At 34.9% G+C, this 15,779-nt stretch overlaps 1 protein-coding gene across 2 annotated transcripts in view; it reads right to left on the bottom strand.

Annotated features, from left to right (window-relative positions):
* Septin7 (septin 7) overlaps nucleotides 1-15,779 on the bottom strand; it is a 63,182-nt gene that overhangs the window by 42,790 nt on the left and 4,613 nt on the right. The window contains exons 2-3 of one of the 2 annotated variants that reach the window (XM_028763728.1): nucleotides 8,047-8,048; nucleotides 738-840 (exon numbers count right to left, since the gene is read on the bottom strand). In XM_028763728.1, coding sequence (XP_028619561.1) covers nucleotides 738-840; nucleotides 8,047-8,048 — 105 coding nt within the window. Of the gene's footprint in view, nucleotides 1-737; nucleotides 841-2,088; nucleotides 2,094-8,046; nucleotides 8,049-15,779 lie in introns of both variants that reach the window. The other variant, XM_028763727.1, reaches the window with a different exon arrangement.

Genomic DNA, 15,779 nt, shown 5'->3' with positions numbered 1-15,779 from the left:
TTTTCTCTGTGTAGCCCTGGCTGTCCTGGAGCTCACTCTGTAGACCAGGCTGGTCTCAAACTCAGAAATCTGCCTGCCTCTGCCTCCCAAGTACTGAGATTAAAGGCGTGCGCTACCACTGCCAGGAGAAGATATTGATCTTACCCAGGGTAAAAATACAGGCTGTTTCTTTATATATAATGATGACATTAATCAACCTATATTCAAAATAACCTTTAACGATACTTCAAATGGATTATAGATTAAAGTATTCAGACTTATTTAGAAAACAATGAGAATAACATTTCTCTGCGACATCCACACAATGAGTGTAAATTGAAAGGTAATCATTTGAATTAGGACCTTTTAATATACCCTTCTTTCCAAAATTCAAAGCAAATACTTGTTGAACATAAGTGCTCATGTGATACAACTCCACTGAAGGTGATTAGCCAGAGGACAAACATCCTCCAGTAGTAAGCACCACTTGGTGGCTTTCCTTTTTATGAATCACTTGGAGAGACTACTCAACCGCTACCGCCTACCATTTCTCAGTTGTCAGCTTTTACCAAAGGAAGGAGAAAGAGGCAATACAAATCCTATTAGGCAATAGCTGTATTTTTAAATGTCTGCACATAAAATAAAATACAACATACAATAAAATACAACATACATTCAATGTAATTTGAGATATTATTTTTAAATTTAGCCAAAGATGATCAAAAGGAGAACTCCAAATTAGTAAGAAATCATCTCACCTACTACCATAAGAGTGAATTCAAATCCTCTTTTCACTGATTTTCTGTACACTTGATTTGGGAGGTTGGCAAATCCCACATAGCCCTCAAGGTTCTTCGGTTGCTGAGGAAGGTAAGAAGAACCATGTAACTGAGGTATCAATGCTATAACATTACAAATCCCCTCATTCACCTATTTTTTTTAAATTACACAAACTATTCTTCATAGCAAATCAAATAGCTTATATTATTATTATCATCAATAAAAACATTTATTGCAAAAAATACAGAATAAATTGAACATGACTTGAAAATAAAATGATATAACTATTAAAACCCAGGAATGAAGAATTAATGAAGCCTATTTTCAGAGCAAAGATTTCACTTGACAGTAAGTTAGTAACAAGAACTGACCAATCAACTAAAGCAACAAAATAAAGTTTTAAACACAGAAAAATTCAAATCCCCTTAAATATGTTCACTAAGAGCCTTTGCTCACACTAATTTCCACACTTATGTATTCCTTTAAATTATCTTGACTCATGCAATAGAATAAAAATTTGTGCTTAAAGCACCTCTTTTCCATAAATCCTGAAGATTTTCATGATCAATGTCAACAGGCATGTTTCTTTCAAGCTATAATCCCAGACCCACTTGTATCACTTTAAGATTACCCATGATCTTGCTACCTCCATCTTCATGAAATGAAATGTATGCTGGATTTAAAGTAAACTGTAATTATGGCAGCTATATAGAGTTTTGATTCTTTGATGACCTGAACAATCATTTCATGAGTAATTTTTAAAAATTTAATTTTAAATTGGTCAAGTAAGCCTGATTCTTAATTGAACAACTGGTGAAAACTACTGTTTATAGTTACACTATCGAGTGAGTAGAGACTCAACAGTTAACTTTACTTCAGAAATAGTCTTACTCATATTTAAATATAGCCGCAAATACTCTCAAGAGGTATAAACAACTTCTGAGTTTCTGACACATTTCAATTCTAATGGTAAAACAACTCATGATATCAAAGCATTACACCAACACATCTGGATTTAAATGGTCTACACTCTTCACCAGTACCACATTTATAGCTAAACCACAACGTCCACGCTTCCCAATATTATAAACTAATTTTTAATCCAAATATTGGAGACCAAAGATAGCCAATTAAATTAAAAGCTAATTTTGAATATAATTAGGACCCTGATCAGAATATAGCATTTTAAAGCCAAGTATTACAAGTACAGCTAAAACTGTATTTTAAATTTAAGTTTCCTTAAAGGTCATATTTCATTTAATTACAAGTTAAAATTAACTTAACTTAGACTATAAACAAGGTTTTGTATAAATTATATAGTATACTCACAGCTACTTTGTAATGGAAACATTTCCATCATTCCAGTGTTCCAGATTCCAACAGAACAAATTCACAGAAGACAGCAAGTGAAGAATTCCACAAATTGTAATGGCCCATTCAGTCCAAATAGGAGTAGCAGATCCATTGGAACATAGCAAAATACAGAAAAATGAAAGTTACTTACATGTAACCCAACAAGTTAAAAGTAAATTAACTAAAATAAATTGGAGACAAACTGCTATGCATGTACAAGTGATATTCCCACATTTTCAGTAGTTTTTATATTTCCTTTGGAAATATTAAAAGACCTCCTATCTTTTAATAAAGGCCAGTTACTATACTATGTACCTGAAATCTTACAAGAAATGCTGGGGAAAATGTAGACATAAAGTTTCAGGAAGGTGTAGTATGAATTTCATATTGTTGTCAGTCAATGGCCGAGTTTAGACAAAGACAAACATTTTAGTATCTTTTCATACAATGCTACACTTCAAAAATCTATGAATTTAGAGTTAAAAGACATGTTGATGGTAGCTAAAGATGATAAGCCATAACACATGGGAAAAATTAAGTAAACTATATATAGGCTGTGAAAACTGAAAGACAACTTAAGGAACACAGAAAAAATACATTAGGATAAATTCCCTGTGAAAGGCACAAGTTTACACTTATACAACCCACTTCAAACAATTTGAGGCAGTTAAGGTCTTCTCGTAGCTTATACTGAATTTAATAAGTAAAAGCAAAATTTCAAAACTGTCACACATACACATGGCACATGCAAAATATCTTGAGAGTTAAAAAAACTTCAGCAACTTATCCTTTTCGTTTGCCATATCAAGGAACCCACCAGACAAAGGCATAAAACATCTCAAGAGTATGTACCTGTGTCTCATTCATTGTCTTTTCTTCAACAGTCTTTGGTTCATAATCAGTACTGTTTTAGGGTTGAATAAAGAAAAGGCAAGAAGCATTCCAGACAACAGGAAGGACCCTAAACTAGCAATAAATCTGCACTTACAGTAACAAAAGAGAAGATATGTGATCTGTACCAGAGGAAAAAGACAGCAGGATAGGAAATGAGGTCAGAGAGGCAGGCAGGGGCCAGATCATGTGGGACTCAGCCAAAGTAAAAAGTTTGAATATTATTTTAGACATGAGGGAAAACCACTGGAGGGTTTTGCACAGGCAAGTGACCTGATTAGCATTTTAAAGATAGCTCTTACTGCTCAGTGAAGTTAAAAACAAGAACTAAGAAGACTACTGTAAAAATCCAAGAAAGAGTATATTAAATTAAGCTACTAGTGGAAAGCAATAAGAGATTAAAGATTCAAAATGTGTTTTTGAAAGTAGAGTTGGTGGAATATTGCTAATAAATTAGACAACACCAGTGGGGGGAGGGGGAAACAAATCAAGGGTAACTGGGGTAACTGTTGGCTTCTGACTTGAGCAACTTGATGGCTGGTGATAATTATAAAAACTCTGGGCAACGGAGGAAAATTGGGTAGGGAATGCCAAAATCAACAATAGCCTGAAACATGTTAAGTTTAAGATGTCTACTATATTCAAGAAGAGGTGTTCAGTAGACAACTTTAAGCTTATGACTAAAAAATTCCAAGGTTCCTTGGTGCTGAAAATAAGTTATCTGCACATGGATACTACTGAGAAAGGACTGGATTTCCAAAAGAAGAGGATCCAGGGCAAAATCCTGGAGCACTACAACACATTAGGCTAAAAAATTAAAGCTGAGAAAGCCCCACCCAGATGATGGGAGGAAAACCAAGATGACTGCAAAGATGGAGCAACCTTTCAACTGTGCTATACCTAACAAAGGAAAATAGGACCTGTAAAATTTGAAGTAAGTTGACTGCTGCTACCTTTTAACAAGACCAGTCTTAGTATTAGTAATACAGCAAAAAAGTGATTAGGCTGATTTAAGTACACCATTCTACACACATAATTGCTTTGTATTAGTTTTAAATTTAAATTATCTAAAACATTTAATTTATCAATTCCCACATGACTGGTTTTTGAGAGAGATTTTCTCTAAAATCCTAACAAAATATGAATACATAACTGATAATCTCCAGAAAAGTAAATGATCACACTTTCAAAACAAATTTCTTCTGAAGAAATTTTATCCAAAGATAAATGACAAAGCAGTTTAGCTACTGCTTCCAACAAACTTTCCCAGAATTTGCATGCAAGCATCCTAGAAAATACAAAACCTAAAGTCTGGAGCTAACCTGGCACCAAATACAGTATACAGGATCTACTAACAATATAACGCTGTTTGTTAACCAAGGGAGATAAGTTTTTATTTCTTAAGCATCTTTCCTTACCCTGAATTTTAAAAACAACCTAAGTCTTTAAATCTGAAAGTCTTAACCACCCACTAATTCTTTTCTTGCACATGTAAAATAGTTACAATGCCAGAATGAAGTTTAATCTCTGGGCAAGGAAATGTTATTTATATGTGTGAGTGATGTAATTATAACATTTATAATCATGAAAATATAAATAAATGTATAGTTTCACCTAGGCTCCCACCAAAATATTCTTAGGTCATGAAGGTACTCCCTGATCAAGGTAGTTACATAATAAGCAACACTGATCTCTTATAATAGTTTGTATTTATAAAATATTTTAGCTAATAGATATAATTTCTCTATCAAATCACAGAAATAAAATACATTGTATAGCTCTGTGTTAAATTTATTTAACTATTTCTAGAAATCAAAAACTACTTAAATAACAATATAAATAAGTTCTAACAGGTTATTGGAAAATTTGAAGAACTGGCGGTTTTTTGCCATGCATATAGATTCTATTTCTAGATTCTATTTCTCCCACTATCATTGCAACTTAAGAAAAAAACACCAGGTTACAAAGATACAAAGGATACATCAATAACTTTAAATATCAAGGATAAACATTTGGTCTCTCCTCTATGGTTTTAAATTCAATCTTTGGATTTTAGCATATATGTTCATTATGTATTGTTTTGCTCAATGACAAAAAAATTAAATTTGCCTCCAAATTTTTCAATTAATTCTAATGGGGGTTGTGGGCAGGTAATGGTGCACAGCTGCAGTTCCAACCCCAAATGGAAGTAGAGCAGCAGCAGAGTCAGTTGAGCTCAAGGTAACACAGTGAAGCCTCCATTGCAATACTAATTAAGTCATTATAATTACAAAAGCCATTCACAAGTTATAAAAGGAAAAGATATTACCACAGAAACTTATATGTCTACTACTTAATGCCCCTAGTATTATCAAATACATATAACTCTCAGGCATTTGCTTAGTCAAATTTCTAAGTTATACAGCCAAAGGGGAAATGCTGAAGTATTTCATTCACCATTAAAATGGTATGAATATTTCTAATATAAATGATCTTAAAAAATACCTGCATATTAAACTTAGTATAGCATGAACACTGAAATAGTCCAAGATTATATAGGTGTATCTCCTGCTCCTATTTTAAAGATTCATATGCTATTCTGCATTCCTCCAGCTAGCTTGTACTACAATGGGCTTTTTTTTTTTAATGTAAAGCTTATTTTGTGTATATAAGTACAGACATGTGGATAGAATGGCTCTAATGTCAGACAATTTTGGGAGTTAGTTCTTGATTTCTACAATGTTGAATGGGGTTCTCTCTCATTTTTGCTGCTTTGCTTTAAATTTTAAGTTAGTGATAGGATTATAGATAGAACTGATGAACTAACATTCATTTTTATTCTCATTCATGTGCATTATCTGTGTGTACATGTCACATGGAAATGAGTACCTACCTATACAAGCCAGAAGAGGGCAAATTCCCTGGAGTTGAAGTGGTGGTTGTGAACTACCCAGTACAGGTGCTGGGAAACAGAAGAATTCTCTCAAAAAGCAGCAAAAGGCTCTTAACCACTGAGCACTTCTTCAGCCTCATCTTGCATTAAATTTCTCTTAAATGGTATACTGGACTATATATACCACAGTACTAAGCTGATGGATAGCTATAATTAACCTGTAGGAGGGGTGCTAAGTCTTGGATTTCTGATTTCAGATTTGAACAACTAAGTGAACTGTTGTACAAACTGGTAAATATAAGAATCACTTCGATTTAATGAACCAACTGGACCTTAGTGAAGACAGATGGGTCACTGAACCAAGGAGGTTAAATAAGAAGACAGATGTTTATAGATGAAGGAAGAGATTTTCCCTAACACCTAAAACTACCTTCTAATCTTAAAAGGGGGGAATGACGAGAAAATTTGTAAGAGACAAGTATGTACAAACAACAAGAACAGGTAGAGAGAGTAAGGAGTCAGGCCTGGTGGCTACTCGGGAGTCTAAGGCAGGAAGGATACAGGTTAAAGGCCTGCCAAAGCTGCAGTGACTTTTAGAACAGCTTGAGCAACAGCAACAGCTTTGAGACCTTTGTCTCAGAATAAAAAGTTAACAAGGCTGAATAAGATATAAGTTGGTGTTAGAGAGCTTAGTATGAACAAGGCCCTGTTCCAATTCAGAATAATGTCAAAATAAAAATTAAATTAAATTTTTAAAAGAGTTAAAAAAAAAAAAAAGTTAAGGCTGTAGACCACAAAATCTTTGAAAGTAAACCTGAAGCCATGTGGTATTTTTTTTTTCCAAATAGCAGCTTATAACTTTAGAATAAAGTAACAAACTTAGGATTCATCTGAAACTGTTATTCTCTGGAAAAGACAGAAGGACAAGCCTCAAGAGAGTGGGCAAGTAGAGCTGAATTAAGGGACCACATGTGGAGAAGGCAGGGAGATAACTAAAAGAATGTGAAGTGTGAAAATTATAGAAGGGACTGTCTTTTTAAAATGTAACAAACAAAATATAAGTTCCAGGACGCATAAGGCCATTAAAATGATAGCTGAGGTTGAGGATGTAGCTCTCTGGTATATACTCAAAATATAGAATATCCTATATTCTGCTATTCATGTTGTATCACTGATTTTGTTCTCAGAAGGCAAAAGCAAGAGGATCACACATAGGAGTCAACATTATCTACAAAGCACATCCCAGAATTACATAAAGAGAACTTGCCTCAAATACAATAAAATAAAATGGATCACCTCTATAAATCTAATAAATGAGTACACAGAAAACCTTAACTCTCATAAATTCCTGGTAGGAATATAAATACTGCTACTAGTTGAAAAAGTTTTATAATAGCTTAAAAAACTAAACACGTATACATCTGTGTATCTGGGTCAGACTAAAGAAATGAAACCATACATCATCATTATTACAGCATTTTTTTAAGTCAATTTAACAGCCAACCAGCTGGACAGGTCTGTGGGTAAAGGTGCTTGCTGGAAAGCATAAAGACATTAATCGGCTCAATTCCCCCCAACCCACATGATAGAAGGAGAACCAACTCCTGCAAGTTGTCCTCAGATCTCCACAAATATGGCCACTCCCAGAATAAATAAATGTAAAAATGTAAATAAAAATAATAAAAACAATCTAAAAGAAGACAGTACCCCAATCTAACAACAGTGTTTTGCTAGCTGGGCTTGATGACAATTCTTCTTTCTACTATCTCCCAAGTTATTGCCAAGAAATTAGAAGCAATTCTATTTTTAAAATTCACAATAAGCCGGGCGGTGGTGGTGCACACCTTTAATCCCAGTACTTGGGAGGCAGAGGCAGGCGGATTTCTGAGTTCGAGGCCAGCCTGGTCTACATACTGAGTTCCAGGACAGCCAGGGCTACACAGAGAAACCCTGTCTTGAAGAAAGAAAAAAAATTCACAATAAAAGAAAATAAAGCCATGTACATCATAAAGCACTATGTGTTTACTTTTTAACAGATAAATCAGATATTTTATTTTGACAAATTCATAAGGCTACAAAGGAAGAAATCTTAAGATTAACAATGATGAGAATTTTAAAAAAACAGTAGAGAAATAGAAAGCTATATAGTATGAATAAAGTAAGAGAAAAACAGCTGCTTAGCTGTATATCAACTATACCAGAATTATACATCTCAAGAGTCTGGCAGTCTTATAAACCCAATTAAGTCACATTATTTCATAATTCGGTGAAAACACAGAAAGTATACATTGTGAAGTCTTCAAGTCACTAAAGCTAAAAGTTACTTTCTAGGACTCTTAAGACTTCAAAGTAAAATTTAATATGGAAATGTGTGGTGCCAAACCAAGCAAGTACCTTTTCCCTCATCCCAAACTGTAATCTGAAAGACAAAGTTTTAATGAAGGTCAAAACTAGAACAGAACTTCAGAAATAAGAGATGGGGGACATATCTGATATATCAGTAAGTTCTCCAAATTTAAGAAAAACATGAATAAGCAAAACTATAGCAGCCCAAGAAAAAAGAAAAATATCTTAGTTGGCAACATACATCAGTAAGGAAATAAAATTGTCCCAAAAGGTTATTTAAGATTCTTTAGCTTATCTCTCTAGAATGTAGCCCCAGTAAAAGCTATGTACAAAATAAAGTTCAGAGGGAAGTAGCAACAATGGTACAAAAGCTCTGATTCTCTGCCTCATAAATACTGTTAAAAGAAATGGAAAACAAACTACCAAACTTCAGAAAAGTCTCAGGATTGCCTCCAAATGGTTATATAACACTGAAGAAGAAATAACCTTCAGATCTCAAGAAACAAATGAGAACCTCTGAATACCAGCATTTAGCTATGTAATAGTGACAGCACAACTTTCTCAGAGAGTAGTGAGGTTCTAATACAGGACAGATGGACCACTTTGTCCACTAGAAATACATGCAAACAATATAAGTGATTTTAAATTTTCTTTGAGTTATATTAAAAAAGCAAAAGGAAACAAGTAAAATTAATTGTAACATTTCATCAATGCAAGATGTTCAAAACACTCTACAATCAAAATAAAATTGACAAGGTACTTTATATAAAAATATGTGTTTCTATATCATAATCCATACTTTAATTCACACCAACCTTATCTAAAGTGTTCAACCACCATATGTATGTTACTGCCATGTTGAACAGCACAGGGTTTAACAACAACCTAGTGAAGACTACAGAGTGAGCTACTTCTATAATGAGACTAAATTATCTTTCAAACCTGAGATCTCATGAAAGTATTACAAGATGGTGCAACCACTCTGCAAATCAGTCTGGGGGGAGGGTAGTAGGGGGGATTGGATATAGCATTACCTGAGGACCCAGCTATACTACTCCTGGGCATATACCAGGCTGCCTCGAACTCAGAAATCAGCCTGCCTCTGCCTCCCAAGAGCTGGGATTAAAGGCGTGTGCCACCACCGCCTGGCCTTCCCTCATATTATAAGGAAGACTCTCAGCCCTGGCTGTTGATCAAAGTCACCTAAAATAATTACATACAGATTTCTGGACCCTTTATCTCACCTAGAGAATTAATGAATTTTCAAATGGGTTATATACTGGAAATATTTCCAACATCAAACAAAATAGAGCATAATACCACTGATTACAGCAATTAAGAATGAACATGAATTAATCAGCAATTATTACTGTTTTCCCTGTTCATAGTTATGTAACATAATCATAAAAGTCTATTTACTAAAATTTTATACTTACTTTAAAATGGTTTAGAATGTCAGTATTGGAAATGCATTAGCTACTAGAGAAGTTTTCTTTGTAGAAAATCACTTCATATTTCAGAATGATATAACAAGTGTCATGGTATTCTAGTTAATTTTGTAACAGTAGTATAAATTAAAAGCATGAAGATAAAATTTAAAAACTTTTTTACTCTTATACAAATAATCTCCCTTAAAATATTCTCTAAAAATAGAAAAAACCCTTTAATAGAACTCTTAATTACAGACTTAATACAATTTGTATATACAAAAATACCAAATGTTGGACTAGAGAGATGGCTCAGCAATTAAGAGAATTAGATGTTCTTCTGGAGGACCTTATGTTCAATTCCCAGCACCCACGTGGCAGCTCACAACTGTCTGTAACTCCAGTTCCTGGGGATCTGATATCCTAACACCAATACACATAAAATAAAAAAATAAAGTCTAGAGAGATGGCTCAGCCATTAAGACACTGTCTGCTCTTTCAGAGGTCCTAAGTTCAATTCCCAGCAACCACATGGTAGCTCACAACCATCTTTACTGTGATATGATGCTTCTGGCATCCAGGTATACATACAAATAGAGCACTAACATACATTAAATAAATAAATAAATAAATAAATAAATAAATGTTTGTTTGTTTGTTTGTTTGTTTTTCAAGACAGGGTTTCTCTGTGTAGCCCTAGCTGTCCTGGAACTCACTCTGTAGACCAGGCTGGCCTCAAACTCAGAAATCGGCCTGCTTCTACCTCCCAAGTGCTGGGATTAAAGGCTTGCACCACCAATGCCCAGAAAAAAAAATTTTTTTTTAAAGTTTAAAAGATACAAAATGTCACTCCTTTAAAAAAAAAAAAATTAGGTTGTTTGTACCAGTTCAAATGCTAATAAAGAAACTTTTGTAATGTGTTCAGGAAACTAGGGGATTTGGCCTAAATCAGAACATGAAAATTTCACTAAATCATTTTTAGTTTTTTCTACTGTATAAATTAATCTGTTCACTTGCAAAATGTAAAAATTTAAGGCACAAGTAAATATAGTAACCTTAAAAACAGTTTTTTTTTTTTTTACCTTAGGTGATCCATTATGGATACCATAGAAAATACCACACACACACACTTAGATGTTTTCCAAATCTCTCCATCTCATGTTTTAAACTGTCCATTTCAGGAAATGGTACCTACTCATTGACCCATTCAGTCAAAAAGACAAATATTCTGCCTGCATCACCACCCTCCCTAATACCTACTAACCACCCCTGTCTCCTTATGGCTGCTCTAATTCTATCTTAGTCCTGGGAAAGTAAAATAACCTCTCCAACCAACTTGGCCCCACCTTTATACCTTATCTAATCTTCCAGTGACAACTATCAAGATGATTCTCATCATTGCCATTCTTTTAAAATTCTTTAATAAGGAGTTTATTTTTGATTATCTACTCCTCTAGCTTCATAGTCTATAACTTCTCAGCAAGTAACAAAATAACCATCCCTTTACCAAAGATTCCTCTTCTCCAGTCTGAACAGGGCAGTCTGGGATCAGTATATACTAGAGGCCTTTAAATCATATCACAAATTATCCACTAAGTACAACACAGATCTGCGAATACGAAAGTCAACAAACATGATTAGAAATTTACAGTGAAGGCAGCCTACTGTAATATAGTCTGAAACTTCATAAGGTAGTTATCTCAATGTTTCTTATTTAGCACGCATCATGTTAGATTTTCCACTCACTACTTTAAGAAGGGAAAAGCAAACTGCTACTTTACATGCCCAGCATTCAGTTAGGCATTCATCAAATCTGAACTGTGAATCCTGGTCAGACTTTGTAACCTAAGATCTTAATCATTATGGTTCTGTATCTGTCAAAGTACTATCTTCAATTTCCCAGAGTCAAACACACAAATACCAGATACAAGACATGTATTTGTTAAATGAATGAACTTGTAGTGTCAGTTATCATCAACATAATAGTGAACATCAACACATTACAGATATATTGTCATCAATTCTAATAGTATGGTACATCAAAAGCAACAAGTTACAGAGAACCTGGATTCTGTACCTAGCACGTACAACTTAGTTCACAATCATCAGTAATTCCAGTTAAAATATCTGACTTCTGTGGGTACCAGGCATTATATTGGTGTACATACATATATGCAAGCAAAAAAAAATCATGCATACAAATTAAAATTAAAATAAATTTTTAAATGGCTCAGAAATATCTCAAAAATGTTTACCATCTCTAACAATTAGGGAAACACAAATCAAAAAAACTTTGAGATTTCACCTTATTCCAGTCAGAATGACAAAGATGATCAACAACAAATCAAAAACAAATTCTGGAGGCGATGTGTGAAAAATGTAATCTTCATTCGGTGTCAGTAGGATTGCAAACTTGTTCAGCTACTCTGCAAATTACTCTGAAGGAACCCTCAAAAGCTAAAAACAAATCTACTATAGGACCCAGCTATATCACTCCCCAGCATATGCCCAAAGGATTCAACATCATATTGCACAGATATTTGTCTCAACCAACTTCTTTGCACTCTCTCTATTCACAATAGCTAGGAAATTGAAATAGCCTAATTGTCCTTCAACTAACAAATGATAATAAAAATGTAATATGTAATACCATTCATCTGTTAAAAAAATTAAATCATAAAATTTGCAGGTAAACATATGGAATTCATCATACTGAGTGAGGTAATCCAGACAGAAAGACAAATGACTATAGGTTTTCGCTCATCTGCAATTCTTTACATATGAGTATACAACTGCAGAAATCAAGAAAGTTATGGGGGCAGGAGATGGCAGTTAGCAGGATATAAGTGAATTCATGGGGGAAATGGGAGAAAGAGGGCTTTAATTAGGGAGAGGGGCATGAATATAAAAGGAGGAGGAAGGCAAACAGTAGTTATCTGAAAAGTCGTAAGGAATATTATCTAACTAAAATTAAACACAGCACATATAAGTCTGTGTGTATAAATACAGACACACAGACAGACAGACAGACAGACAGACTGACTGTTTAAATGAAAATTTCCCATCTGAACTCACAGTGCTCCTCCCAAGAGCCATGGACTATCTTAAAACAAAAAAAACAAAAACAAAAGCGAAGAAAAACACTCCACTGTGCATGAGAAGCCCTCTTTAAGTTGTTATCGAGGTTGCCTAAGAAACTTCCAAAATATTACATGCTATTGCTTCTGCCCTTTGAGGCATCCCAGAAGTGGAAGGTTAAATCCCTATTGCTGAAGACAGCATCCACGTCAGACACAGGACCTACAGAACCTGAGTGGAATCTGACCTGAAAGCTTTCTTCATGAGAACTAGCTTTCGTGGTACCAGAAGACACCAGGTGAGCCTCCAAAGGAGGAACACAATCAACAGTCCTACCCAGCTAGCTATGCCAACTATGAACCACAACAAGGACAAGCATGGGCATGGTAACTCTAAGGGTGCAGTAGTGGCAACCAACAGTGATTCTCTACTTGGACTTAAGATCCTCTTACCAAGGGAGAAACCATGCCGGGTACTAGAAACCTAGCCAAATATCCAGGACTAATGAAGTCATGAATCTTGGAGGACAACTGTCACCTTACAAAAATCAGCAAAATCCTAACTACATTCTAAATATTTACCCTTATACCTTCAAGTATTAGTTCTCACCTCTCATCAGAGAAACTTCTCTTTGCAACAAAGACCATTACAGAAAACTATAAATCAAAATGCAGAAAACAAGATTTGATTCCCAGTATCAACTGATCCACCTACAACACAATTCCTGAGCTCAGGGAATATTTTGGAAGAGAGAGTAAAAAGTTTCTTAAGAGCTAGAAGAACAGCAAGTTTGCTGTGAGGCTGTATCGCCTAGAAATGTCAGAGGTCATGATGAGACCCATGAAGTCTCATCCACGTGGCTCCCTAATAGTAACAACACCAATGAACATGCTAACATGGAATGGGCAAAGCTCAGATGCTCAACTCCAGTAAGGAACTACGGACAACTGAGGAATGCTGAGAGCAGGAGAAATGGTCTTCTTCCCCAAGGAAGAAATTTTCAATTGGTTACACAATACCAAGCCACCGGCCTGAAATCACATATATACAAATAACTTGTGTGTGTGTGTGTGTGTGTGTGTGTGTGTGTGTGTGTGTAACAACAATTAAAGAAAAAGAAGTCATCAATCAGAGAGAGGGAAAGGTTGGAGAGAAGAGGGACAATAATGTTACTTTTTTTATTCAAATAATAAAAATCTTATTAAAATATTTAGAGCAAAAAAAAAGAAGAAAAAGAAACAATAAGAGGTGCAAGAAAACTATTCTATGCGTCTTTCAACAAAATGACAGGGCACTTGTCTCCTCAGGAAGCCACTTCGAAGGTACCAACTTAAAAGCAGACTGGGCTACAACTAGCTAACCAGCTAATGAACCTGCTGGCATTCTGATCTTGACATTCTCAGCCTCCAAAACTGTAAGAATTGACTTTCTGTTCTTTATAATTGAGTCAATCTTAGATATACTGCTATCACAGCGCAAACAAACTAAAACACCATATGATGTTATAGGGCAGGAAACCTCTAAGATTTTTGATTCTGTACTTTAAAAAATTCTTCAGACTAACATACAAAAAGCTGTTAACATAGATGGCCTGAAGAGTAGAAAAGATGACTTTAAAGATAAGGGGTCATGGTGGTGCTCACTTTTAATCCCAGTGGGAGTCAGAGGCAGGTGGTCTACTGAGATTACTACTAGGCCAGCCTGGTCTACATAATGAATTCCAGGCCTGCCTGGACTACACAGTGAGACACTCCCATCAGAAAAAGAAAAAAAAAGTATGAGAAGGAACAAAAAACAATTCCAGAAGCAAAAATACAAACATAATAATATACACAAGGCTTTGGGTCCATAGGTATCTTATAAAGCATCTATAGGCAGTATTTGTTAAATAAAATTTAAAAGGGCTTACAAAACATCAAATTGTCATCACAAGACTATTTTACAAAGTTCAGACACTGTAAAACAATATTTATATTCCCAAAACAGTTAATCATATTTCCAGAGGCTCATCCCAAGCCTATTTATCCAACTCTAGAAAGCTACTAGAATTATGTTCCTTTAAATGTACCAAGGTAATCTTCTAACTTTTTTTTCTGTGCATTTGAAATCTTATAAAGAAAGGGGCTGCAGAAACCGCCTAGTCAGTAAAGTACTTTCCATGAAAGTATGAGAGCCTCAATTTGAATCTCCACTATCCCAGTGTAAGCCATAAAACCCTTATGTGACACCATGTATGTGCAACCCTGTGCTGACTGGTACAGACAGCATGATGCGACCTAGTCAATCAATGAGCTCCAGGTTCTAAATGAGACAAATAGGCTGGGGAGTTGATTCAGTAAATAAGAACACTTACTAGGTAAGCATGAGGACCTAAATTCAAATCTCTAGCACTCAACACACATGAAAAAGCTAGACATGGATGCACATGCCTCTAACCCCAGCACCAAGAGAGAGACAAATAGATCCCTAAACAGTGAACTTCAATTCAGTGAGAGACCCTGTTTCAATGTAACTATTGTTACAGATGAAGATGCCTAATATCCTCCACTGGCCTTTACACAGAGGCACATGCACCGACAGTCATATGCATACCAACCAGCACAAACTATATGTACCAAAGATAAAAAAATACAGTGGAGATCACAGAGGAAAGCATCCACCATTGATTTATTTCTGACTGCCATACATGAGTAGATGGACACATATAGGTGGACACACACATACACACATGTACACACATATATACCAAATACAAAAACACCAAGAAAAACTTCAAAACCTACCCAGGAAAACTGTATGACTATATATAGAGAGACTATATATAGTCATATATACAATCTAAAATCTAACCTAATCTAGTCGATGACTATCAGAGATCAGATCAGTGGTTATCTGGAGCAACAAGGTTAAAGTGCAGGGTTGAGAAAAGGCACAAGAAAATGTCAAGATGTTAAAAATGTTCCATGTCTTGGTTGGTATAAGGCTACAAGATGTATTTGTAATAACATATCAAGGTTCATTGACATAAGTGCTTAAACCTGTAAATGTTATAG

Source organism: Grammomys surdaster, unplaced genomic scaffold, assembly GCF_004785775.1.
Source record: "Grammomys surdaster isolate TR1022 unplaced genomic scaffold, NIH_TR_1.0 140, whole genome shotgun sequence".
Lineage (NCBI taxonomy): Eukaryota > Metazoa > Chordata > Mammalia > Rodentia > Muridae > Grammomys > Grammomys surdaster.
The sequence above is the reverse complement of the archived record's forward strand: the minus strand, read 5'-3'. Positions and strand labels throughout refer to the sequence as shown.